We start from the raw sequence: 27,876 nt of genomic DNA on the forward strand, positions 1-27,876 counted from the left end.
TAGAAGCTACGGCTGAAAAGAACGTGTTCTGGTCAGACACACAAACTAACGTTAACGTTACATATAAAACATACGTAATGTGTTTAAGGTGTGGAGTTGGATACATTTGGTTCACACAATATTAGAAACTTATTTGTCCTCAATTTTCTGCAGTGCGTCTTTAAGAGCGTCTTTCGTCACGTGATGTAAAACACTAACATTACTTCCCATCATGGCTCCTCCGTGTGTCAGGGTGCCTGAACAGTCCTTGTTTTTGTTTACGATAATTACTCTCTCGCTATGCTGGAATTTACAAGGAAGCCGTATCAGTGACCTCGACAGCTGCGAAAATCTACATCTTGGACAATATCCTTCAATAATCAACTTTCTTGTGTATGGCTAACAGCTTGCCTGGTGAACAGTTGCTAACGAAGTAGCTAGCTAGTAACATCTTCGTAGATCATTATGTTAACACAACAATCTTATAATGTTACGTGTACTATAACGTTACCAAGTAACACATAACTAACGTACTAAGATACTTTTACATAATGCTAGATCTATATTTGCAGTCGTGGGGTGATCGGGAACTGCACTGAACACACAGCTGGTTTTGTGATGCTTTCAAGTGCGGTTTGCTGTAACGTTAGCCTAATTTATGTGTAACACTCATGGTGGATGTGATAATGTAACCTTATTTAAACATGTTTCCACTGTAGACTGTATAAATAACTTAAGACACCATTAACGTGGCTAAATTATCTTTTCCACCAACTGAGAACAGGATCCTTTCCCGTTCGCGAACCAACATTTGAACCGTTCAGACTCATAAAAAGCATTTCGACTGTATAAATAATCGGAACAGGGCAAATGTTTTTCAGCGTTAAGATAAAACTATATTTATGTATGTATTTCTAGCACAAATGTCTACACAAAGCCATAAATAGTCAACAGTAGCCATGGGGCAATAGTAATCCTATATATATATATATCTACAGTAACTCTCTTGAGGTACAGAAGCAATGAATCTGTTCTTGTAATTTAGGGTCGTCTGTAGAGCACTGGACAGACACTGGTCGACAATCTTTTTGGGCAGACGCCGCTGGGAATCCAACCAGCAGATCAGCAGCTCGGTTGATTTCTGATAGGACAGGTCCTAGCAGAACCTTGAACTCCTGCATGCCTCTATTCAGACGCTCATTAAAGGACAACTCTGGCCTATGCGTGTCCCTCATCACTGTCCCGTGCCACTTTCCTGCGACATTGTCACGTGGCAGTTGCCCACTCTCTCATTCCACTTGCCTACTGTCCTGTGGCACTCGCCTACTCTCATGCACCACTGTTCCGTGCCACTCGCCTACAAGCCCACGCCACTGTCCCTTGGCAGTCACTTACTATTTTGTGCCACTTGCTAACTGTCCCGCATCACTATCCTGTGGCACTCACCGGGTCACTGTCCTGCAGCACTCACTTACTGTCCTACAACGCTCACTTACTGTCTTGTGCCACTTGCCTACTGTCCCCCACCACCGTCCCGTGCCACTTGCCTACTGTCCCGCCACAGTTGTCTTTTACCAGTTGCCAACTATACTAACCCTAGCTCTAACCCATGGAACAGTTGGTTAGTGGCACGGTAAAGTAGGCGAGTGCCACAAAACAGTAGGTAAGTGGCAGGGGACAGTATAGGAGACTGTAGGTGGGACAGTAGGCAAGTGGCACAAGACAGTTGGTGAGTGATGCAAGACGGTGTAGAAGACAGTAGGCATAACACCAACAACAGTACAGTTTTTTTCTCCTACTGGTACTGTAATTACTATGTAAACTTTAGTTGGAGGGTAAAAATGATGTTGATCGGTGCAGTTTAGAGTAAGACTGCAGTATGCATTTACAACTTAATAACATATAGCATAACTTTTGCAGGTAGCTTCAGTACATCAAAGTAAATCACAAGCCATAAGCTCAAAAAACATTACACATCTACTCTCCTATGGAGAGGACCTCTGCAGACAAACTGAAGTATTATACCCTTTCTGTAGTACACTTACAAAGTCTGTCTGTAGGGACCTTCTCCACAGTATCCAATGTGTAATGATATTTTGAGCCATATCAGCTTAAAGGAGAAATCTGGCGATTTTTTTTTTTTCACATAGATTTCCGCTTCTCGAGGTCACTGAGTACTGTTGGTACGGGGGAAAAAACTAAAACAATTGGTTTTACCTAGCTCGAGTTGCTGGGGGCATGTACATGCCCCCAGAGTGTAGCACTGTAGCTGCCTGGAAGCTCCAACGTTGAAGTAGCAAGCTCTCCTCCAAGCCTATCACAATATGTTATTTCATTGTAAATGCATATTACTGTCTTACTCAAAATTACTCAGATTAGTTTTGGTCCCCAATGATACTGGCATGGTAGATCAGCAAAAACTCGGTGGACAACAGGTAATGTTAGCAACATGTCTTTTTTGATACCAGTCTTTTAAGCCCTGAGTGTTCTCTGACCAGGCGCTAGAAGAAACCTGTTTGGCCAAGTCCAGTGGACGTTGACCGTCAACTAATAATAGGCGTTTTAACATTAAAGGAGAACTCCGGCTATTTTTCACATAGATCTCAGTTTCTCGAGGTCCCCAAGCACTCTTGGTATGAAAAGAACAAGATGTGATTTTAAAGATGCCCCCAAAGTGTAGCACTGTTCCTGTCTGTCTGCTCTAGCTGTTGGCTTCAGCAAACTTTTTTTTTCCATAGCAACAGCACGAGAAACAGATCTGTTTAAAAAAATGTTTCCTTTAAGGGAAAAACACTGAAAGTAATGCATATATAATATTTGAATATGCGCTCTGACTGCCATACTAACGAGTCTGGCTCTTTGCCGTTGCATGCGTCAAGTTGCATGTTTAGTACCCCGGAGACCCAGGTTCAAGATGGGGGTCACTACTCTCTCGCTTTGCTACAGGTACATTAATCAATATTTATGCCATTAATTGATTCTGTGATTATATGTTAAAGAACATGACCTTAACTTGGATCAGGTATCTTTGTTTGGACCCAGAAATAAATGATGCAACACAGGAACCAGAAGCCTGCAAAGATTTAGTTGCATGGGGTGAGTCAAATTATTACTGTATTTTCCGCACTATAAGGCGCACTTAAAGGCCTTTAATTTTCTCAAAAAACGACAGTGCGCTTTATAATCCGGAGCGCCTTATATATGGATTAATTATGGTTGTTATGGCTACCGTAGTCAGGGGCGTCGCGGAGTAGGCCTAATACACATGCTTCACCATAACATTACAGTGTGTGTATAAAGACCCCAAAATGGCACCTGTCAAGAGACACACTTACAACGCAGAATTCAAACTCAAGGCCATCAGTCACGCAGTAGAACATGGGAATAGAGCAGCTGCGAGAGAATTCAACATTAATGAATCAATGGTACGAAAGTGGAGGAAGCAAGAAGATGAGCTGCGTCAAGTAAGAAAGACCACACAGAGTTTCCGAGGGAACAAAGCGAGATGGCCACAGTTAGAGGTCAAAATTGAACAGTGGGTTATTGAACAGAGAGCAGCAGGTAGAAGCGTCTCTACGGTCTCTATTCGACTGAAGGCAACAGCGTTAGCACGGGACATGAATATCGATGCCTTTCATGGCGGGCCTTCTTGGTGCTTTCGTTTTATGAAAAGACGTAATCTCTCCATCCGCACACGAACTACAGTCTCGCAGCAACTGCCAAAAGATTACGAAGAAAAGCTGGCCACTTTCCGCGCATACTGCAAAAACAAGATCACTGAAAAGAAGAACCAGCCAGAGCACATCACCAACATGGACGAGGTTCCTCTCACCTTTGATATCCCCGTGAACCGCACTGTGGAGACAACAGGGACCAGAACGGTGTCTATACGCACCACAGGGAACGAGAAGTCATCCCTCACTGTAGTTCTCAGTTGCCAGGCTAATTGCCAGAAACTTCCACCCATGGTCATTTTCAAGAGGAAGACTTTGCCTAAAGAAAAGTTTCCAGCCTGCGTCATCATCAAAGCTAACCCAAAGGGCTGGATGGACGAGGAAAAAAATGAGTGAATGGTTGAGAGAAATTTACGTCAAGAGACCAGATGGCTTTTTTCACAACTATCCGTCCTTATTGATCTACGACTCCATGCGCGCCCATCTCACCGATGCTGTACAAAAACCAAGTGAAGCAAACTAATTCGGTGCTTGCCGTCATTCCGGGTGGATTAACTAAACTCCAGCCGCTAGATATTGGTGTCAACAGGTTGTTCAAAGCTAAACTGCGAGCTTCATGGGAGCAGTGGATGACAGAAGGCGAACACACATTCACCAAGACAGGGAGACAGCGCCGGGCGACTTACGCCACTATCTGCCAATGGATTGTGGATGCCTGGGCTAAGGTATCAGTCTCAACTGTGGTCCGAGCTTTCACGAAGGCCGGAATCATCACTGAACTGCCAGGTAACAGCGGCGACACTGACTCGGATAATGACGAGAGGGATCCGGGCGTGCTGGATGCCGTAATCGCCCAACTGTTAAACTCGGACACTGAAGATGAAGAATTTGAGGGATTTGTGGATGAGGAATGAACTGAAAAACTGAGTGTATTGTGTTGTATTTTTTGTGTTATAACTGAATAATTTTGAGAGTTATTGTGTGAATACGCTAACGTTTGATTTAGCAGTATCAGACTGTGTTTTTTACGTGACAACTGAACAAGGTTGGGAGTTATTGTAAATACGCTAACATTTGATTTAGAGATGTGTTTTTTTTAGGTGTTAGGCTACAACTGAACAAGGTTGGGAGTTATTGTGAGTAGCCTACTGTACGCTCATTAACATTTGAACAATGTTGAGAGTTATTGTGAACGTGTTAATAAAGTTTGACTGACTGACTTATATGACTGTTTTGCTTACTCGACTATTGGAATATTGAACTGAACCTTGACCTTTAAAAATTATATCACAAATCAAATCACAATTGCAATATGTATCTCTATGTAGTTTCCTGTTGACCTTGCATGAGAATTGTGTTCATATGCATTCATGACTTGTTGGAAATCAACTCAGACAAAATGATGGTCAGGTTAGATTTTTTGTTTGGAAATTGCTGTAGAAATTAACCTGACTTGATGCCATAACTACAATCATGGTGTCCTGTTTCATGCCTGTATATTACAAGCTCTATTTCAACATTACTATTGCTATTGAGGAGCAGTTTAGCATAGTCTTACCTGAAAAAAATGTTGTCTGGATGTGTGTGCATGTGCATGTGCATTCATCATTCAGCATTAATTTTGCCTTTCCAGATGTGCAAGCTGCTAATGCCATAGGCCAGTGGTTCTCAAAGTGGAGTCTGCGACCCATAGCCAAGGGGTCCGCAAAAAATAATTAGTTTTAAATAATGACGTTCCCACACACATTAACATTTAACTTGAGTCACTTCACTCAGTTCATGAAAAAGCTTTTCTACTGCTGATTAGCTTGGCTTATTTGTTAGCCAGCTAGCTGAAGAACATGGAGAAATGTTTGAGTAAGTCCACGTCGTCTCATCAAGTGAGGCAAAATCCAAAACCGACCAAGTTACACACCTGCCAGAAAACACAGGATAGTGAACCTGGCTGCAGCTTTAGAGAAATGGTATGCTTAATTGTTATGATTATGTGGGGGTCCTCAGAAAATTTTCTCCCCCAAAAGGGGTCCTTGGAACCAAACATTTTGAGAATCCCTGCCATAGGCACTAATGTACCCCCATATCATCGTAGACTGTGTGCCACTAACAAGTAGGATGGTTCTAGATTTTGTCTGGTTTGTTTCTTGCGTGTTATTTACAACCTGCCACATATATAACTGATTGCGCTTGTTCACAGTGCAGTGTAAACCAGCCCCAAATGTCACTTGCCAACTAGCCAATGGGACAAGGTTTAAATTCAGTGGAGAAGAAGTTGGTTTCAACAGAAGTATTCCCTGCAGGAATGTGTAAGTTAATTTTCCCTGTAATGTCAGGGAATTAATTGTCATAATATCCACAATCCATTTTTTGTTACTTCATTGTGAGCTGACATGTTGCATACATGTTTTGCATGAGTATACAGGGTTTTAGAAGTTTAGAATAAAAAGTATAAGATAAGCATGATGTGTACAATACGTTTTCATATGCCATCTTTCTCAGGAGAGGATACTCTTACAAAGTTGCTGTAGCTTTGTCTCTCTTCCTTGGATGGCTTGGGGCAGATAGATTCTACCTTGGGTATCCAGCCTTAGGTAAGTCAACTTATTCTTGGAACTTTCATGAAGAAGACAATGGACACACCTGATAAGAGCTTGATAATGTTTTACCTGTGTGCTCAGAAAACACAGCAGAAGGTGATTGCAGCTTTTTTTTTTAAAGTACGTCAGACGTGCATGGTTCATTGGTAAACTGTACACAACATTTGGTACCATATTAATTATACTACAGTATGTATAATTTGTCGAACAGGGCTTGACATTAATGGTTGCCTACTTGCCCTCGGCAACCAAATTAGGATAAGTGGCAACCATTTCATTACCCCAGCTCCTGTGGGAACTGCTATATAATAGTGGGCCTTATCTTACACCCGGTTCAACATGGCGCCAAGGTCAGGCACATGATCCAAAAATCGGTATCTTTAAACCCACTAAAAATCATTATTGGGGTAATTATTGCTTTTTAAGGCTATTTTTTCGATTGTAACCCCTTGTCAGTTAATAATGAAAGTTAATAACTAAGTGTAAAACAGTTTTTTGTTGCCTATGAGACCACGGTGAAGTAAGTTTCAATTTGGATGAGTTCAAATAATAGGCGAGTGCAGATGCATAGGCTATACTCTGCTAGTTACACACACGTTTTAGTAAAGCAAGTTTTAGTGTAATCCTGGTGTTGCATACAGTCTGACGGGCAAGCAGATTCCTTCAAATGACTGACTGTTAAAATATCAATGTGCTGTTTGATGTTGCGCTCCTTGCTCTTAAATGGAATGACTGATGTCACTCTCATTGGTTTAATGGATGGTACAGCCCAAAACACACCCATGACTGATTTAAGAAACATAAGCACAACCCTTTTGAACAATGCGCAAATATTATGAATGATATTGCTCCATTAATATTCAAGACAGTTAAGGACTAAGAGGACTAAGGACTAAGAACAGAAAGCACCATGGAAATCCAGCGGTTAAAATCCTTAAAAGAGAATGTAGGAAGTCCGAAAATAAATGGTAATGCAAATACAAACTTCAGATCCACTAAGAAAGACAAGAAGTTTACAACCCACCCATATAATAAATGCAATGACTTTTTCCCAGGCAAAATGAATCAAATTAGACTGAACATATCTTTTCAATTACTAACTCAACATCTGGAACTTCTAGCTTCAAGGGAAGGAAAGCTTAACTTGATCTCAGAGTTTAGTTTGATAAACTAAAAAACTCTTGAAAAAACTGTACAGAACCTGAACACATGTGGCTTAGACATTCTACCTACCACTTCTGTTCTTCACCTCATAGCAGCAGACATGCTTCACATTGTAGATGTATCATTGCTGTCTGGCACATTTCCTTAGCTTGACTCCGCCTGTCTACGCACTTCCGCTCATTTACATTACTCTGCACCCTACAGTACTCTGCAGCTCTCGTTTATTTCATTTACTTCGGCAACTTGTCTCCAAACCAACCAGCGAACAGAGGGCGTTCCTGAGAGCGATTACGTTTAAGTTGCAAGCCTATCATTATCGTTGTGTCCCCCGTGGTTAACGTACGTCATTACCAAACGTTAGTGATTGAACTCCAATGATTTCAAACTTCAGACAACCGTCCACCAACCAGGAAATAAAAGTTTGCCAATGGATCTAGGCCAGAAGTCAGAGAGTCTGGTATCTAGGCTAACATTTCCTTACAAGTCCCTGAAAAAAGCTGTTGTAAAGCCCCTTCTCAAGAAAAATAACTTGGATGCCACCATGTTAAACAACTACAGGCCCATATTAAATCTACATTTTATTGGCAAAATTATTGAAAAAATAGTCTTTAATCAACTAGCCACCTACCTAACATCAAATGAGTATTTTGATTGATTTCAGGTTTTCGGGCAAATCACAGCACTGAAACCGCTCTTATTAAGGCTTTAAATGACACACCTCAATACAGATGCAGGCAAAACATCAGTCCTGGTGTTACTGGACCGCAGTGCAGCCTTAGACACTGTTGATCCCAACATATTACTACACAGACTAGAGCACTGGGTTAGATTTTCAGGTATAGTCATCAATTGGGTCAAATGATATCTACAAGAAGTTCCTTTGTTGAAACTGTACCTCAACAACAACATCCTTGACCTGTGGTCTTCCCCAGATCTTGGGGTCATTAGTCAACCTTTATATGCTCCCACTTGGACCAATCAACAAAAACTATTTGTTTTCCTATCATAGCTGCCGATGATACCCAACTTTATTTAGCTCTGTCGCCTACTGACTATGGTCCCCTTGAATCTCTTTGTCAATGTATTGACAAGATCAACAACAAGATCATCAACAATCTCAACATTGGATATCTCAACAGTGATCTAAATTTCAGCAGCCACATGGCTTTTTACCCCCTCAAAAACATTGCCAAACTTAGAGGTCTAATGTCAAAACATGATTTAGGAAACTTATTCATGCATTCATCTCCAGTAGGTTTGATTACTGCAATGGCCTTTTCACGGGCCTTCCTGAAAAGACTATCAAACAGCTTCAGATGATACAAAATGCAGCGCCTAGGGTTCTAAATGCTAAAAGAACTGATCACGTTACTCAAATACTTAAGTCCCTGCATTGGCTTCCAGTAAGTCACAGAATTGGCTTTAAAGCGCTTCTGCCTGTTTACAAATCACTAAATAGAACATAACCAAATTACCTAGCAGACATGCTTTAGCAGTACACCTTCCAGACCTCTCAGCTCTCAGTAGAAATACTTACTAATATAGTTAATAATAACCTGCTGTTAGAACTAAACATGGTGAAGCCGCTTTTAGTCACTATCCAGTTCAGTTATGCAGTGCTAACTGATCAAATGCTCATTGCCCAGTTCACAGAGCACTCTTCGGGTGAGTACTATGGTTCCTTGTAGTACTAGTGCTATCCTTAGCTGGATAAAGAGAGATTCTGTGAAGTAGACAGAACAGGCATAGTCTCTGAGAGTGTAATGGCTCTATCTCAGGCGTTACGGCTCTACCGGGCTTCTCTGAAGCTCTATTCGGGTGTTCCGATCGATCGGCCGCCAATCATTATCAGCTGATATTCACTCAAAATAGTTTGATCAGAGCACTCTCTGAAGACCTAGCAGAAGAGCCGATGAGATTACGCAAAATTCCGTTCAATGACAGGGCTCTACAGTGCGCTTTCTCAGCGTTTATTTGCCTTTCTTTCACATCAAGTAATCTACATCTTAAAAAACATGCAAAAACAACATTGTAAGCTCATACAGGTCCTAAGTTATTACACAGTTACTTTAGAATAAAAAAACTCACGATAGCCCATTTAAAATGAAAAGCCCCCCACCCCTTACTACATAAAGGCATATGTCCTCTTCAGTCATGAACTAATAAACAAATAGCACACTGCAAAAACTGCTTGTCTAACAAAATCTAAGCAAGTGTTATTCATCTTATGTCAAGATCAAAAAATCAAAAAAGTATAAAAAGACTTACCTAGCGCTTTTTCTCATAAAATCATTAGACTTATTTTTTTCCCTTTAGTAGTTTTTTTGTTAACGATTCCCAGGACACTACAAGCACACACACACACACACACGCGAGACACACATATAAGCACACACACACACACATAAATACACAAGCACACTCACGCACACACATAAACACACTCATATTCTACTGCTCTTCATACTATCCATCCTGCACATACACTTATTTTAATACTTTTATAATGCTAAAGTATCTGCACTGCAATGGTGCACATAGCTGTACATACTGACATACTGTACACAGGGCCAGGTTAAGGTCATCTGGGGCCTGGGGCAGAGGCCTTCCTGAGCCCCCTTTTTTTTCAATATATATTACTATTATTATTATTATCAATATACAAAAGACAGACTGAGAGAGGCAATTAAATTATGACAGACATAATGTAAAAATGAAATTTGCATTGATATTGTGGAACCGTACAACATACAATTGTACCAACATACAAAAAACACGTAGCCTACAAACATGGGGCAATGCACACAAAAAAATCAACCATGCAATATGACATTATTACCATCAATTACTTCAACTAATGCTTGAAAACTGCCAGTGGTACCCAGGTCAGCCTAAAATGTGCAACTCCTGAACTCATGAAACATTGTAGCCTAAAGTTTGACGCGCACGCACACAGCCACATCATGATGCATTGTAACACGCTGTCTGTAATGCACTGTAACACGCAGCCCTAGCCAGCCACGACGTCAAATACATTGAAACACGCAGTCTAGCGCACACACATACACAGCCCAACCACATCAAATACAAACAAGGGGGGTGTCGCAGTTAACGTTGTCAGGGCCAGGGGTAGTATGCCTAGACGTGGACTTATCACTATTTTGATCCTCGTTTTGAAAAAAGTGGACAGGGCGCCTGCAGGAATGAATGCGATGGTACGCACACACACGCCTAACTTTCAACGCTTTGATAATATTTGTCCCGGTAAGGTTCCTGCATTGGTCAGTTAAAAAGTAGCCTACATACTGTAGTAGGCTAATAACACCCACATGCAATATCTTTATAACAACAACGCCTAACAACGACCTATTTATTTGGACAACTTTGTATAGCCCTATAAAGGCTATAGTTACCTAGTTGTGTTCTAGCGAAGGCTACGTTCACGTATGGCTTGCCGCTTTAAACAGTGGTAATTGCTAGCCTAACGTTTTGACGAGCAATAATCTTACCTACCTTGTGCTTGCTGCCCATTTGAAATAACTCCTCTCGCTTTGCTGTCCATCCTTTCTGTTTTCGTTGTTTAAAAAAAACGTGTTATATTCATGATGAGTCTCGAGTTAATGAATTAGCTTATACCATTTTGTGGTGATAACCAGCATAGATAGTAACAACAAGCTAGCCTACAACTTCTGTAGGATGCCTGTGTATCTCTCCTGCTCAAACAAAAGTTGTGCGCGTGCATAGTTCTGCGTTTAAGTTGATTTTGATAACGTTACAAACTTTACTTTACAGAAAATTGTAAATAGCCTACTGGCATGCAGTTTATGGAATAGGCTACTGTGCAGAGTTGAGAAGTTATGGTAGGCTAGGCCAATTTGGTGTGAACACACACACACAGGGGAAATTCTCTCTCGTTGTTGAGTAGCCTGGCTGATACGCACAGTGCATACGGCCATGGTTTTGGCGCGCCTTACTGAGAACGTCTGGCTGAAGCTCTCTCTTTTTTCGAGATCCGCTTTCATATTTCCTAATTGTCTCATGCGAAGCCATTGTTGTCTGTGATAGCATGCATTGATACGGGCAAAGACAGGTGACGATAAGACACTTGTTTTCTTTTTTAAATGTCCCGCGCCGGGGCCCCCTAGTGGCCGGGGCCCGGGGCAGCAGCCCCTTTGCCCAATGCCCAAACGCTGCCCTGACTGTACATATCTGTCTATATGGTTTATACTGAATATCCATATTTATTCTGTTTTTATAAAGTAACTGCTAATACAATGCACATAGGGATGTCCGATATTGGCTTTTTTGCCGATATCCGATATGCCGATATTGTCCAACTCTCAATTTTCGATTCCGATATCAGCCGATACCGATGTCGATATGTGGGTTGTTTTTCCTCAAAACTAATTTAGGTAACATCACATATCTCCTGTTGTGGAATTAACACAACATGCTTAATGTTATTGTGATGCCCCACTGGATGCATTCTTGAATGCAACAAGGCTTTCCAAAGGTTAACATTGTCTGTGCAAAATAAGAAAAATACTTCAACTTAATTTAGGGAAAAAGTGCCATGTTTATTTATTTATTTATTTTTTAATTGTCTCAAACAACAGTTTGGATTACACTCTCCCTGAGATAATCTTGACAATGCCCACAACAAATAGGGCAAATTTGACTTCTTCACAAATGATAAAACATTGTACCTGAACAACTATGTGCAACATAGCAGCATGTAAAGCCAACTAAAATAACAGGCATAGTGTATGACAGGCTACTCTTTTTTCTGTGTTAAATGAGCCTGCATTTGTAGGATGCTTCATGAACTGTTTTTTTAACTAAAACTCAATCACCTTAATTGAATGAATGCACAAAAATGAGTCAATTACAATGTGGCAACTATACTGCACAATTTTGAAAACATTTGTTTGAGCTACAAAAAATACTTCAGGCTTGAAGACCACATGTCTGTTGTGTAGCTAATGGATACAGCATCAGCAATTAGCTTCTCGACGTGGCTGTAAACAACACTGTACAACTCGGGTAACCAAAATACTTGCGATTGGGCATGGTAAAGCGTGGCTCGAGGAACTCCACAAGATTGGGGAATCCGGCGTCTTGCACGATTGAAAAGGACTGGTTATCCAGTGCAATACACTCAATGATTTTCCAATTGATGGCTTTTGCCCTGGGGTGGTCCTTGGCGTATTTCTGTTTTTTCTCGGTGGACTCTTTGAGCATCAACTGAGTCTTTTTTTTCAGTGCCGCCGCCTGTCCCTGTTGCTTTTTCTCATAGGGAGGGAAAGTAATCTCATCGCCATCTAGTGGTTGCGTTCCTAGAGTTTAGCGGAGTGGATGGGATTTTTTTTTTAGAAAAAAAAAAATATCTCGGTGCACATTGGGATCTTAATTTAATGCCTTTCATATGTTAGGCACTGGGGTCACCTCTATTGCTTCAAGTGGTCATACCTTATTTTTAGGATCAGTTGAATTGTTTTGAGTTTTTGTCGTAACACGGTGATTAGGAACTACAGCTGCATGTGACGTCACATGTTTGGGCGCTTAATCTCCAACTGATCAATACGGCAATTTGCTTAACTGGCTTAACATGTTTTTGTAATAACGGAACGTGATGTAAACCGCGTGGTGATAACCTTTATGTCAGGATAACTGGTGTTGTGCTTCTACTCACACGAAGAGCTAGCTGTAAGTGTTAAGTGTCAATGCTAACCAGGCTAATAAACAAACCATGCTACCGTGAGTAGCGTTGAAGGGTAAAGTCACATTGACTTCTTTTGTAGTTCGTTTATGAAACAAAAGGAGCAATTTCGATTTTCTTAAATAAGGCAAAATAGGGTCTGACATTTTCACAGTTAGAATATTATTACTGTATAGACACTGAAAAATATTTTTGGTGGATAACATTGCTGATTTGGCTTCACAATATGTTTTTAAAAATAGGTCTATGGGACTTAACATTGGAGCTGCTCTTCAATAGGAACGCAACCACTTGGGGCGCTGGTTTTCACTTTCCCTCCCTATTGCTTTGCTGCACAAATGCCGCGTAACTCTCTGAATGATTCATCCTGAGGTGGGAGATTAAATTGGAAGTATTGAAGGACGAAGTCTTGGTTCCGCCTCACATAACTGACGCTTTGCAGTCATTGCAAATCGCAAGTTTAACGTCCGAAGGAGACACTTGAAAATAATTCCAAACCACAGACATAATGTTGAAACAGAGCGAGCAAGTTTGTTACTGCAACCATCCACGCTTGTTTGTATGCTTCAAGACGCAGCTTGATGAGGTCATCATCTGTGCGCCGGTAAACGCTTCAGGAGCGCATAGGCACTATTTGGGTGTAACCAGAGAATGTATAATAGGTGTAACGCAAGCATTATTTTATCGGTTTTAAGGCAAAAAAAATCAGATAACGATATTAACAGATATTACATTTTATGCTAATATCGGGCCGATAATATCGGGGGGCCGATATTATCGGACCTCTAACTGCACATATTTATATCTAATTTATATTATTATAAACCACCTTCTGTAAACCCACTGCATACTACTGTCTACACTGCACTATATATCTTGTCCTGCCTGTGCACCACCTGTCTATACTTTGTACAGTATATCACATTGCACTTTTCTGCTTTGTTGCACTTCTGGTTAGACTCAAACTGCATTTCGTTGACTTTGTACTTGTACTCTGCACAATGACAATAAAGTTGAATCTAATCTAATTTAATCTAATTTCATCTAAAAAAAAAAAAAAAAAAACATTTCTAAAATCATTTCGATGGCACATAAACTCCAAAGGGCGCTGGGAGTGATTTGTGATCTAGAATGCTGTGGCTTTCCCCATACCTTTGCTTAACTCCCACTCTTGTCTTCTCAGGCCTGCTGAAGTTCTGCACTGTGGGTTTCTGTGGGATTGGCAGCTTGGTGGATTTCATGCTAATTGCCATGCAAGTGAGTAATGCTGCCTCTTACTGATCTGAAAAAGAACTCAAGAAAAGAACAAGGCCAACAGGGATAGTGTTATTTCTTTGATTTTCTCTGTTCCTTGCTTAGTACATAGGACTGCTCGACTCCAGAAAAAATATCACTAATAATTTAATAAGGAAAATAAGGAATCCAAGTGAAGTGAAATAAAATAAGCCTTAAATTCTACTCATTCATAACAGCACAAACAGCAGATGCATTACATTGTAATGAGGCCTACATACTGTGGTGTGTGGCATTTTCAGGCATTTTGGATTAAATCCAATGATATGTTCGCTGATGATCGGATAAAAATGCCCTTTTCTTTAGAATACTACTTCATTCTACTACTACTTCTGTCATGTGTAGGCTTGCTGACATCTCTGCCAAGTACAGGGTGGGCTGGGGAAAAGGGACAAGTGCCCAAAAGACAGCTCTAACAGGGGGTGCCTACATGGGCATCTGCTGCTGCTGCCGCCCTCTCTCTTCCTCTCTCCCTGCTCTCTACAGCAGGGTCATTCCACGTCAATTCAACCAGGGCCCACGCACTTAGGTCTCAAAAAATTCTGAAAAAATTGCCAGGTGTACCTATGTTACCCAGGAGACACACTGTAAAATTACTCTTATGTAAGATCAATACTTTCCAAGATACAGCCAGTTTTACAGGGGGGGGTTAATGATTTTGTTAGGGCCTCTTTTTGTCAAAGTTCACAAGCCCACAGCGCAAGAACTAAATCATGTAGGAGGCTCAAATTTTGCATGCTAGTACATAAATAGGAATAGTATGTAGCAAAATCGTCACGTTTGGTCTGGATAATCCTGCATGGTCATAGCTGTCCCTCAAAGTTGATACAAATTTTATTGGAGTTTTTGGCTGGGCTCTGTTTAAGCCTTCAGAAGACATAGTTGTACTCAACATAGGCTCTTGATTTATTTTTCCTTACTGAGATAAGTAGAAACACTCTCACAAAAAACAATGAACAGAAAATAAATTCCTTCAGGGTCTGAACAGCAGACCTTACAAGTCTAAAAAATCATTTTGGTTCTCATTTTCAGAGCACCTAAACACCTTGTGGGATATACAAAGATTTTTTAAATATTTTTGTCTTTATTCTCCATGATCTTTTCTTTTTAAAAACACCAATTTGACTTGTCTTATGCAAATCTTTCTTTTTCACGTTCCACCCTGATCATGGGCAAAATGCACCATTGACATCAATATGTTTTGTATAGAGCTACCACAGGTTACTCTATACAACCACAGGTGGCAGTGTGGTGACTCTATATAAAACATATTGATGTCAATGGGGCATTTTGCCCATGTTCAGGGTGAAAAATAAAAAAGAAAGATTTGCATAAGACAAGTCAAATTGGTGTTTTCAAAAAGAAGGGATCATGGAGAATAAAGAAAACATATTTAAAAAAAAAAAATCTTTGTATATTCCCACAAGGTGTTTGGGTGCTCTGAAAATGATAACCAAAATGATTTTTCAGACTTGTGAGGTCTGCTGTTCAGACCCTGAAGGGATTTATTTTCTGTTCATTGCTTTTTGTGAGAGTGTTTCTACTTATCTTAGTAAGGAAAATAAATCAAGAGCCTATGTTGAGTACAAACATGTCTTCTGAAGGCTTAAACAGAGCCCAGCCAAAAACTCCAATAAAATTTGTATTAACTTTGAGGGACAGCTATGACCATGCAGGATTATCCAGACCAAACGTGACGATTTTGCTACATACTATTCCTATTTATGTACCAGCATGCAAAATTTGAGCCTCCTACATGGTTTAGTTCTTGCACTGTGGGCTTGTAAACTTTGACAAAAAAAAGAGGCCGAACAAAATCGACACCCCTCTCCCCCTGTAAAACTGGTTGTATCTTAGAAAGTATTGATCTTACATAAGAGTAATTTTACAGTGTGTCTCCTGTGTAACATAGGAGCTTTTCTCTTTCTCCTCTCCTACATCTTTTCATTAGTTATCTTTTCTTGGCTCTCTGCTTCACCTGCCAAAGTAGCACTGCTTGATAGCTGTATAGCTATGTGAACGGACTAGCGGTACCCTGGGTGCGGGTGAGGCCAGGCTGGACACTTAGAGGTGGAAGGAGGCTCACGAGGCAAGATGTACAACAATAGGCTATGATTTATTCTTAAAAAGGTGCAGTTCCATGAATACCCACCTGGGGTGAAATGCCAACTGTAGTCCCAAAATTAGTTGAACATTCCAAGATAATCCAAAAAAACCCAAAGATGCAAATTAAGTAGATGTCCAACAAAAATACTGGGCTATTAGCTATTAGCTTGTAGCTTCCGGTTTTGCACAAGCAGAAACAACAATAGCCTTTGGCCAGTCAAAAATCAGCATAGCATTGTACTTACAGCATACCAGCATTTAGCTCTTACCCCATCGCTCTCCCGAACAGAAATGAGGCTCCCTTTAACAAGGAAACCTCTCCCTTTTAAATTGACACCAATCAGAGCCAAGTGGCTCACCCCATTTCCCCCGTACAGGTAAGTATATCACACAGAAGTATTTACACAAACAATAAATCCCTCTAAATCAAAATAAACATAATCGCGATTATCCACCACCAATATACATTCATAACAAAATAACAAAAAGGAAATAAACATTCATATAATGGCTAAATGCACAGCTCCGAGGCTGGAGAGAAAACCCCTCCTCTCCCAGCGACCGCGCTTCGCATGGGCAGTTGAGCTGGAAGCGGCAGACAGGTAAGTTGGGTAGGCTTGTGTTCGCGGCTATGGGGAAATTAACGGTGGAACATGTGTGGAAAATGAGACATGGTAGTGGGGCCCTCACTATGTGTCAAAGATGGTGTGTAAATTACTTTGTGGCAGAAGGGAGAAATGATAAATGAGTGAGTTTTACTGTCGCGGAGCTCTGTGCGTGAAAACGCCAAGATGCGAGGCTGTTGCAATGGCGCCGCCCAGACAAACATTTCCCCGCTTCCCCCCACAAGCCCACAAACTTTTCCCCAGTCCTGGCATGTTGCCCAAGTTCCCAACAAACATACAAACAGTGTCCACAAGCATTACATTGTCCATCAAAGTCCTGGTGTGTTTCGTACGTGTATGTGTGTAAGTGTATGCGAGTGTGAGTAAATATGAATATGAATATGAAATCCGTGTTGCGTTTTGCTTGCGCAATGTAACAAAGGCACCTGCTGCGAGTAACCTCGCGAAACGCTACTCTATCAAGAGTTCACAGCGTGGCAGTGAGGAGGGGGGAGATCACCTCCTCACAAGCTAATATATGAGTTAGTCTCGCTGGTCGGAGTGTTTAGTTTCCCCAGAAAGTTTGCAACTTTAAATGTAGGCTAACCGAGAGGCTTATCCTCTGGGTCTTGGAAAATATTTTTTATAATCCATTGGGAGGGACTGAAGGAGCAAACAATCAGTGTTAATGATCTAACGGTAGCATTTGCCTAATGTTATCCTCTTGCACTAGTAGAAGGTAAAAGACAAGCTGTAACGTGCTGATTAAAAAAAAATAGGTGCGTTCTAACGTTAGATTAGCCATCTTGCCATAAATTCTCTGAGTAGTTTGGTCGCCTCGATTGACAGTGATAACAACAAACTTATTTGCATGGTTGATGGAGCAGACACACACACACCCCAAAACTGAGGGGAGGGGCGTGTCGAGTGTGGGGCTTAAAGAAGCAGCGTGAATCTGTTGAAATTGTATCTAAAACACTATTTCTTAACGGAATGTGGCAAAATAATAATTTTTTGTCGATTATAATATTTTTGTGATCTTTTGGAGCCGAAATTGAAATTCAATTAATTGCACAGCCCTATTTTACATACCTGCAAGCTTGTCGCTTTTTGGCGAAATTTGCCATTTTGAATCAAAATATGTCATTCACATGAATCGTGTAGATCCGAAGAGTTTTTTTTCGGGGCTCAAATTTCTTATAGTCTGGAGTGAGACTATCGTTATACCATGGTCTAGGTTGAAAAGGGTGTCGTTTAAAAAGTGATATACTACACCTATGAAGTAGATCTGGTAAAAAAAAGTTTAATCGCAGTTCCATATCAATGCTTATGAATGGTAACTATAACAACGATAGTAGGACGATGGTTGAGCCAGGAGGCAGGCTTCGCAACAATGGAATCAACTGTAAACAGCTGATGAAATTCATTCTGAAATTGATGAAATTCATTCTGGACTCTCTATCCGACCACATAAAGACCTCGGGATACTTCGGTTTGGCTTTAGGGACCCTCTACTCACTACCACGTAAGTGTAATGTTGTTTGGAACTGTAGAAGAGGTATAAAAATAGCGTTTTGTAGCAGCGAAAGGACATGCCCGGGTCACTTCCAGGCTAACGAGTTTTGACTAAAAACGGTAAAATTGAACTTTCTCAAAACACATCCGAATGACATGATTTTGATGTCAACTCAGCGTATGTGCTCTCAATCATCCTTAAATTGATCTAAAGTGCATTTTACTCCGGATAATTCCTTTAACATTGTTAAATGAAAGACTTGCTGAGGTGAGCTTAACAAGTGTTACCTGCAAATTCATGTTCCTGCAGCTGGCCATTTGGACTTCCTTTACGAAACAGAAAGAATCTGCATTTGTGCGATTGTGAATTTACCTCAGCCTAAATAGTTTAATGTTGTCTCAGAAAGTTATTGGTTGTTCACAAGTTATTTCAGTTAGCATTATATTTCCCATGTGTCGCTGATGGTTAGACATGATGTTCTCAGGGAGTGCAGACCTTTCCAAGGTCAAATGTACCTAGCAAAATATTTTGAGCTGCTCAGTGATAGGTGTTTAATTTGTTTGTTTTCTTTGTAGCATATATCATAATTCTATAGACCCTGCTTTAACATAGGCAAACACAAAAACTTTTCCCTGGAAATGAAATTGAGCCTAGAACTGATGCATATGCAGGGCTGTCAGCCAGAGTACGCAAAAATGAAGCATTCCTCATTCCTCTTCGTTCATTTATTTTGATTAAGAGTGTGAAGAGCTGCAGCTTATTCTTCTTTTGATGTCTTATTATGGGCTTTGAGAGAGTTATTCCTTGTAAACGGTGCCACTGGCACAAAGAGCCAACACTTACACTAGTTCTAAGCTGCTCAGATTCATTGAATGAGAGTTTTGATAGTATGTATTAGGCTAGCATATTGCTCCCTCTAGGAGACCATATTTTTGCTCTGGTACTCGCTTACTTTAAGTGTAGTTACCCTGCCTTGGAGTACACCTAAATAAACACCTGGGACAGAATGTTATTATTTCTACACAGAGACACCAGTCTCCATGTATTTCCTTCCATTTGAACTATACTAAAAAGAAGAGAATGGGAGATTGTAGGAGAGGAAATCAGGAGAATATTTTAGAGTGTAACAGATTTTCCTGAAGAGGGGCTGTATTGGACTCGCTTCTTTTGTAACTAACTAACCCACTCCCAGCACCACAACAAACACATGCACTCATTCCCCTAGCTGGACAATCCAGAGTAGATAAGGAGCTAAGGAGCAAGATAAATGTCCACAGTGGCCCTCATCCTGCCGTATTATCAGAGCAGGAAGAGATGGCTTGTGTTGGTCTCTAGCCAGTTGAGTGCTAATCTTGACTAATCCAGAATCACTCCACTGACTGTTTCACTGGCAGCTCTTTTTTCATACACTTCACCTCAGCCTCCTTCATGGTGGTGTGGTGTGTTCAGAGTTTCAGATGTCTTTTATCTCTCTCACACACACACACACACACACACACACACACAAAGTCTATCTCTGACCACCGTAACCACCCACTTGGAGAAAAGCAGGGCTGCTCATGTATAGGTTGAATGTCAGCATCTACCATGTAGTTGAAAATACTCAACCTCCCCAGCCTTCAGGATATTTTTGTGCTTTTGAAACAATGTATTGGAAATGTAATGGGACAACATAAAATGAAGTTAACAAATGGGTCAGATGAGTTAATGACTTGAAGTTTTAGTTTGTATACCTAAACCATATCCAGACTAGCCTTTATTCATTTTCCCTGCATTTTATCCCAAATGGTGTTTTTGTTGTTGTTATTTTATCAAATTAATCTAAACAATTTGAATGGTAGGCATGGTACACAACATTGCCCAGGATAAACATAAGTCATTCCAGTGTCATGTAAACCAATGCCCACCATAAGCATATGCCAAAATGTCATCCCAATTCACGCCAAATTCCATTTTTTTAGATAAGCTTTATTATTTTAACTTGTTAAAATTTAAGCTCTACAGTACGCCCATTTCACTTGTATTTGCGAGTACAATTGACAGTATGCGACCATGGAAAAATTCACATGCAAAATATCAATATTCGCTTATAAGATACACAACTTCGAAAACACTGGTGCAAATCATAGACAGACTGATGTGAATGCAGCACAAAAAATACCTCCCATACACCACTTCAACGCAAGCAGTCTCACTTCTCTCAAGGCTCTGGGTTAGCCCACCCAGATGCAGATAACTTCACTCCAATCACCACACCACTAACTAGATGATGGGGCAGCCGTGGCCTACTGGTTAGTGCTACTGGTTAGTGCTTCGGACTTGTAACCGGAGGGTTGTCGGTTTGAACCCCGACCAGTAGGCACGGCTGAAGTGCCCTTGAGCAAGGCACCTAACCCCTCACTGCTCCCCGAGCGCCGCTGTTGTTGCAGGCAGCTCACTGCGCCGAGATTAGTGTGTGCTTCACCTCACTGTGGCTGAGTGTGTTTCACTAATTCACGGATTGGGATAAATGCAGACACCAAATTTCCCTCACGGGATCAAAAGAGTGTACTTATACTTATACTTAGATGTACCGCAAAGCGGTACAAAATGTAACCGCCGCTCAGTCCTGCACATTCTCTCCTCAAAAATAAATCACGCCAATTTGTCTCCATCTCCTACTCTTGCAACTTTTGTGTATGTACAGTGGCAAGAAAAAGTATGTGAACCCATGCTAAAATTGACTAAAAAGAGGAATAAAAAAAATAATCTTTTGGAAATTGATCTTAATGCCTTAATTAAAAAAAAATGAGGAAAAGTCCTTTAAGGACACCAGTTTTCTTTGTTGTGAATGAATATTGTATCGTAAATAAATAAATGTTCTTCCTTAAAATACAGGGGCATAAGTAAACACACCCCTATGTTAAATTCCCATAGAGGCAGGCAGATGTTTATTTTTAAAGGCCAGTTATTTCATGGATCCAGGACGATTGGCATGGTTTTATTTCAGTTAGCCTAATAGCTGGTTTGATTTGCATTGAGAGATGATCTTATGGAAAGTAGCCCATGCCAATCTCTAGGTATGGTGAAGGATATGTGATTATGTTGGGCTATTTTAATTCCAAAGGCCAAGGGAACTTTATCAGGATGCATAGTATCCTGGATCCATGAAATAACTGGCCTTTAAAAATACAAATCTGTGTGTGAGTTTTCGCTTGTGAGTGTGTGTGTAAAAATCTGTGTCCCCCCAACCTTCCTATCGGGGGGGGTGGGGGGGTGGGTGACTGATCAAAATGAAAAACAATGGGTCTTTGTCATCCTTGTGGGGCTACATGCCCACCAAGTTTCGTGCACCCCGGTCTTTCAGTATCCCGGGAATTGTTGACACAAAATTACTGAATAAAAAAATACAAAAATCTGGAAGGAAAAAAAACTCTGATTAAGCCTATATGACTGCCGCTTCGCTGTGCAGCGTTCATAATAAACCAAAGAAAGAAGGAACAGGAAGGAGATGAGAATGGACTGGAATTGGTCTAGGTAAACCCAGATAAACCTGTTAGCAAATTTTAATTTCCTCTGCAGGACGGTCTGGAAAGGCGACTTTGGGCCATTGACGTATATGCATTGATTTGATGTTTTACTAACACGTTGCTTTAGAAAAACAGAAGGCATGGGTGCAACTATTGGCTGCTCAAATATCAGAATTGCAGACAGTACCTTTTTATAAATGTTTTAATTTAATCAATGTGTCATTTCAGGAATGTTCTGCCCTTTTCCAATGGCAAATTAGTCTGGGTTTTCCCATGCTGCCTTACACGCGCAATTTCACGCTGATAGTATTGCAGGGTCTATAGTACTGCTAGGCAGCCTGGATTCTATGGACTTCGTTTTCACCTCAACGAAGGAACCAATCACAAAACGGAGGGAGGGCAGCAAGACGATGACGACACACCGAAGCCGTTATGAGCTACATACAGACGCATTTGATAGACATTCGTAGCACCCAATAAACGGCTCTGGGCATTCGTAAACCATGTTTCAAATACGAGAAAATTAATGTCTAGTTCCCACACCCCATCTCAATGAGATGAGGTCTGACGTTAGCCAGGCTAATGGCAAATAGGCATTGAGGTAGAAAATGAATTGTCTAGGTTCAGATCCAAGTAGTCTACGAGAAGGCATAAGGCTTCATCGTATTAGTTGGATTGGCAAAAGTATATATACTCTTTTGATCCCGTGAGGGAAATTTGGTCTCTGCATTTACCCCATTTGTGAATTAGTGAAAAACACTCAGCACACAGTGAACACACAGTGAGCTGAAGCACACACTAATCCCGGCGCAGTGAGCTGCCTGCAACAACAGCGGCGCTCGGGGAGCAGTGAGGGGGTTAGGTGCCTTGCTCAAGGGCACTTCAGCCGTTCCCACTGGTCGGACTCGAACCGGCAACCCTCCGGTTACAGGTCCGGAGCGCTAACCAGTGGGCCAGCTGAGCATTTTCCCAGTGGTCTGATGCACTTTGGTGGCAGATATAATTTAATCAATAACTTCAACAGCCGATACAGCCTATAAAGTATTGGCAGCGGCTCACTGGTTCATTCTCTATACTGAGACTGGGCTGGCCTATTAACATGTCTTACAAGTCCCTGCCGCCCCCTCTGTTTCTCAAAACCTGTGGATCATGGATGGGGCAGTGAAATGGACAAACAGGAAATTTGTGTTCTCCACTGTCACCTCTGATTGCAATCATAGATAATACTGGTCATGAGCATCAGTCCCAGTTAGCTGTGCATGCACATATAGTGTACTGGTGTGTTTTTTTTTTACTGATAATGGTGGACAAAAAATATCTACATCTAGATTGAATTTGTCAAGTCTGTCTAACAGTGGGGACCAATTTTGTAATGCCATTAAAGATGCAGTCAGCGGTCATACATAGAATGACTATCTGGACTGGCTTGAGAGCTGTCGATGGTCACACTTTTATGTCTCTTTAATTCCGACCTTGCATCACTTCATTCATCCCCATTCATTTGTATTCCTGAATTCGATCTAGCTTTGTTGAGTGACAAACTTAGACGGGAGGAGAGTGTGATTCACTGATCTTAGCTGTGCTGGATAGACCTGCATGCATGTTACAAGGACACTGGGCCTTGTCATGTAAGGAACATGGTACTGCAAAAAAACAGAAACAGCCTACATTGTGTAACCTGCGTTGTGTTGAACCTGCGCAATTCAGCCCTGCACACGCCCGGACTCGAACCCGCGAACAGCAGCACCTCGGATCGGGAGGCGAGCGCGCTAACAATTGAGCCAATAGCCCAGGCAACTGGCTCGCATGCCAGCAGCACTCTTGAGGCGTCGGGGAGTGAGGTTTACCAACGTTCCACAAGCACAGCTAAGCTAGCTGGCATCCTTTACAATTGCAGAGCCACTTCAACTTAATTCAGTGCTCCCCAAACCTTTTCTTCCGAGGGCCAGCTCACTATGCCTGGCTCTAAGAGAGGGCCAGAGACTCTGAGTGTATCAGTAACCATAAATAGCTTAGTGCTGTGAACAACAACAGTCTACCTTAGTTGAATATTCCATTACATTTAATCATTGGCTACTGCAATATATTGCCGGGCCGATTGGGGACCACTGACTTAATTTATTGCGAATAAATGTTACACTACTGTGCACAGCCCCATACTTTTCTGACGTGACGATGCTAGCACGTTAGCAGCCGTTAGCTAACTATGCTAATGTTAGTTATCTAGTCTCCTCCAAGTGTCAATCATATTATACACAATGCTGGCAATGCTGAGAACAATTAACATCCTTGTTTATCTTACTTACACAGAGTTGACTGTGTGGCTTAATCCACAGATGTGGTGGAGCACTGTTTCGTTATGGTTTGCTTAAATTAGTGGAGAGCTGGGAGGAGAGAATTTAATCTAATTTAACATAATTACAGAAAACTTAAGATTGAAAGGCATCATTATGTGTATCGGTGTTGCGTTAATCCCACACATGTCGTTTGGCCGTCCTTTTCAACTCACATCACTATAAAATGCATTTCTATGCAGCCATAAGGTGAAGTTGACGGAGTATGTCTGCTTGCGCGCAGCTACTGGACTGCCATTGGCTCATCTGCGTTCGATGGGCGGGGTTTTGCGATTGGTCAATTTTGCAATTGGGGGCAGCCTGTCCCCCTAACAAAAATGAAACACTGTGGAGTTTCTCTGGGGGGAGGGGGGACAGTGTTTCCCACAGAATTGGCAGCTGACTTGGGGGGGGGGGGGGGGGGGTTGTATTAAGATCGTCTTGGTAGTGTATAGGTCAAATTGAGTGCCTGTCACTTTAAGACGTTTGAGGGAACCCTTGCAATTGTAACACAGTTGAAAGGCTGCTGATGTGTGGATGCAATTCATAACGTTTTCTACATAGTTAAAAAAAAGGTTCGTACTTCTCCTTGTGACAAGCTCTTTTTGAATTTTGAAGCGGCTTTTCCATTTACATCGGGGTTTTGCAAACATTCAGTGTCAGAGTCAATAAAATGAGCCCTTCAACGAAATTGACAAGCAGCAGTAAGTAGGCTAAGCATGCTAAATTCGACATCCAAACAGTATTCTAACGTTAGCTTTGAGATACTGCTTGATTTCATAACTTAACTTAGTTTAGTCTCTTCAATGCAGAGTTCACTTCAATGCAGCAGTTTTGAACAAATTTGTCCGCGATGCTAAAAGGTTTAATAGCAATTTAGCCAGGCGTCTTCTATGCAATGCTTCTATGTGGCAACAACAATCCTTCAACAATCGTGAATATTTTGTTAAATGCACATGCAGAGGAGTGGCAGCAGGCTACTAGAGAGAGCGGGGCGGGGCAAGGAAAGGCTGCGTGCGTAAAAAGCGCAGCTCAATGGCAATGCAAGGATTTTACCTTATATTTAAATTAAATTAAACATAGAATATTAATCTGTGGCGGCCGATTTTTATTTCGTGGCGCCCCGCCACAGATTAGTCAATGTATGGGAAACACTGGGGGAGCTACCTCTCTGGTGTATTTTGTTTGGTCCTTGATTAAAATATAATGTATGTGTTTTGGACAAAAGCGTCTGCTAAGAAATTTAAATATAAACATATGCAACAAATATGCAACGTCATGCACAATCGCTGACTGCATTTTTTTTTTTTTGCATGGAATTTGCATGCAACATGTGATGTATGCCGTTCTTGTTGGTTAAAGTAACACAGATTTGTGTATTCTCAGATTGTAGGGCCATCTGATGGATCAGACTACATTGTGGATTACTATGGAGCTCGGCTGGTTCATCTCTCCATCACAAATGAGACCTATAGAAGAACACAGCTCTCCTTATGAAAAGAAACATGTGAGTAATGTCAAACGATTCCAGTGCAGTAGTCTTTATCTGACAACAACATACTGTATATGTATGCATGCAAAACTCTAATGGAAAGTTTCCAGTGGAAGTTGCAGATCCATCAGCTGATGTGATCAGAAAAGTCCTTGTAAGCCTTAGGTAGGGCTGTCTACAATTGCTGTAAATGTCTTCAGACTGGGCAACCATTCCCTATCATAGCATGTAACCATGGTTGCATTCATTTTGAAATGAATAGCTGGGTTTTGTAAAAATGGTTATGCCAAAGGCACCTTTAACTTGTGTACCATACATATTTGAACTTTCCTTTATCCTTTCTTCTCCTCATTTGCACTTTGTTTCTGCTCCCATTTGACCCTTATAATCATCTTTACCTTGATCAGCATTTTGCCCCCTCCTGTTCTTCATGTGTCACCTTTACTGTCCCCCAGCTCTTCTCTGCCCCAGCATCTACCTCATGTAGTCAGTGGTTAAATGTCAGGCAGTGGAGCAAACACAGGCCTTTGACTTTCATGAGAAGAGTCGTGAGGCTGCACTTAGTAGGGCCTGTGAGTGCTTAACATGTCCACTGCCCTCCACTTTTGCTCTCTTGGTCTTCCCTTCCTAGCCGAGATCAGATAGTAGAGTTGTGTGTGTGTGTGTGTGTGTGGGGGGGTTCAGTTCTGCAAACTGGTGTTCCAGCACTTTTTTGTATTTGGTAGAAAATTATTTTGTACAAACATGTTCTTTTCATTCCAGGTGGAGGAATGTTCACTGATCCATAGGCTGATCGGGAGACTGGTTTTCCTAGGAATACCTCCAGACTTGTTTTTCTGGAGACATCTTTGATGAGAACTCACATTGAAGGGCAGTGGTGATAGACTGGGCAGTGGATTTCTTAAGATGCAGCGCTACTCTTACAAATAGACTGGGTCTGGAATCTATGTAAATACTGTGTTGTATATATTCTGAATAATAGAATGACTGTCTGGACTGGCTTGAGAGCTGTCGATGGTCACTTTTATGTCTCTTTAATTCCAACCTCATTCACTTCACTTCATTCATCCCCATTCATTTGTATTCCTGAACTCTGATCCTGACCAGTGATCCATATAGTACTGAAGTATTTGCTCCTGCTATATAGTTCAGGCTGATGTGTAAGTGTGACCTTGAAAAACCTTGAACCAAGTTATTAGTATCAACAGTTTATAGCCTAGTTCAATTATTTCATCTGGTCATCATAATCATAAAATATACATAGCTCATTATGTTGTTGTTCACCTGACATGGACTACTTTGTACAGACACTAATACTGCTTTCACACATGAATCCTGATGGACTAAATTATATCACCGCCGGTCAGACATAGTTTTCTTTGAACTATGTTCACAGTTCTCGTAAGACATTAAGATGACATGATTAACTTGCTGCCTGTTGACTGTGTGTGGATTGTATGGCTGAGAGGCTACTGTGCAGCCTTTTGCAAGTCGTAAATAAATTGTTGGATTGTTTTATATGTCACACTCACACAATATTTTTTTATTTAGTCCATTTCTTAAGCATAACATTACTTTATCTAACAAATATTTTACATCTAATACATATATCAGTATAGATAACTCTATGTTAAAGAATGGAGCTTTAGTTCTAAAATATAAGTATATATACTCTTTTGATCCAGTGAGGGAAATTTGGTCTCTGCATTTATCCCAATCGGTGAATTAGTGAAACACACTCAGCACACAGTAAACACACAGTGAGGTGAAGCACACACTAATCCCGGCGCAGTGAGCTGCCTGCAACAACAGCGGCGCTCGGGGAGCAGTGAGGGGTTAGGTGCCTTGCTCAAGGGCACTTCAGCCATGCCTACTGGTCGGGGTTCGAACCG

At 41.2% G+C, this 27,876-nt stretch overlaps 2 protein-coding genes across 2 annotated transcripts in view; one reads left to right on the plus strand and one right to left on the minus strand.

The window, feature by feature from the left end:
* patj (PATJ crumbs cell polarity complex component) overlaps nucleotides 1-225 on the minus strand; it is an 84,871-nt gene extending 84,646 nt beyond the window's left edge. Inside the window, exon 1 of the mRNA XM_048253135.1 lies at nucleotides 199-225. Coding sequence (XP_048109092.1) covers nucleotides 199-213 — 15 coding nt within the window. The 5' untranslated portion in view covers nucleotides 214-225. The remainder of the gene's footprint in view (nucleotides 1-198) is intronic.
* Nucleotides 115-27,515, plus strand: tm2d1 (TM2 domain containing 1). The gene is made up of 7 exons (XM_048253139.1): nucleotides 115-345; nucleotides 3,002-3,075; nucleotides 5,848-5,956; nucleotides 6,150-6,241; nucleotides 14,314-14,387; nucleotides 25,879-25,999; nucleotides 26,747-27,515. Exons 1-6 carry the CDS (start codon nucleotides 212-214, stop codon nucleotides 25,987-25,989), a joined length of 594 nt encoding a protein of 197 aa, XP_048109096.1. The 5' UTR covers nucleotides 115-211; the 3' UTR covers nucleotides 25,990-25,999; nucleotides 26,747-27,515.
* Nucleotides 27,516-27,876: the final 361 nt, after the last annotated feature.

This window comes from Alosa alosa, chromosome 9 (genome assembly GCF_017589495.1).
Source record: "Alosa alosa isolate M-15738 ecotype Scorff River chromosome 9, AALO_Geno_1.1, whole genome shotgun sequence".
NCBI classification, from domain to species: Eukaryota; Metazoa; Chordata; class Actinopteri; order Clupeiformes; family Clupeidae; genus Alosa; species Alosa alosa.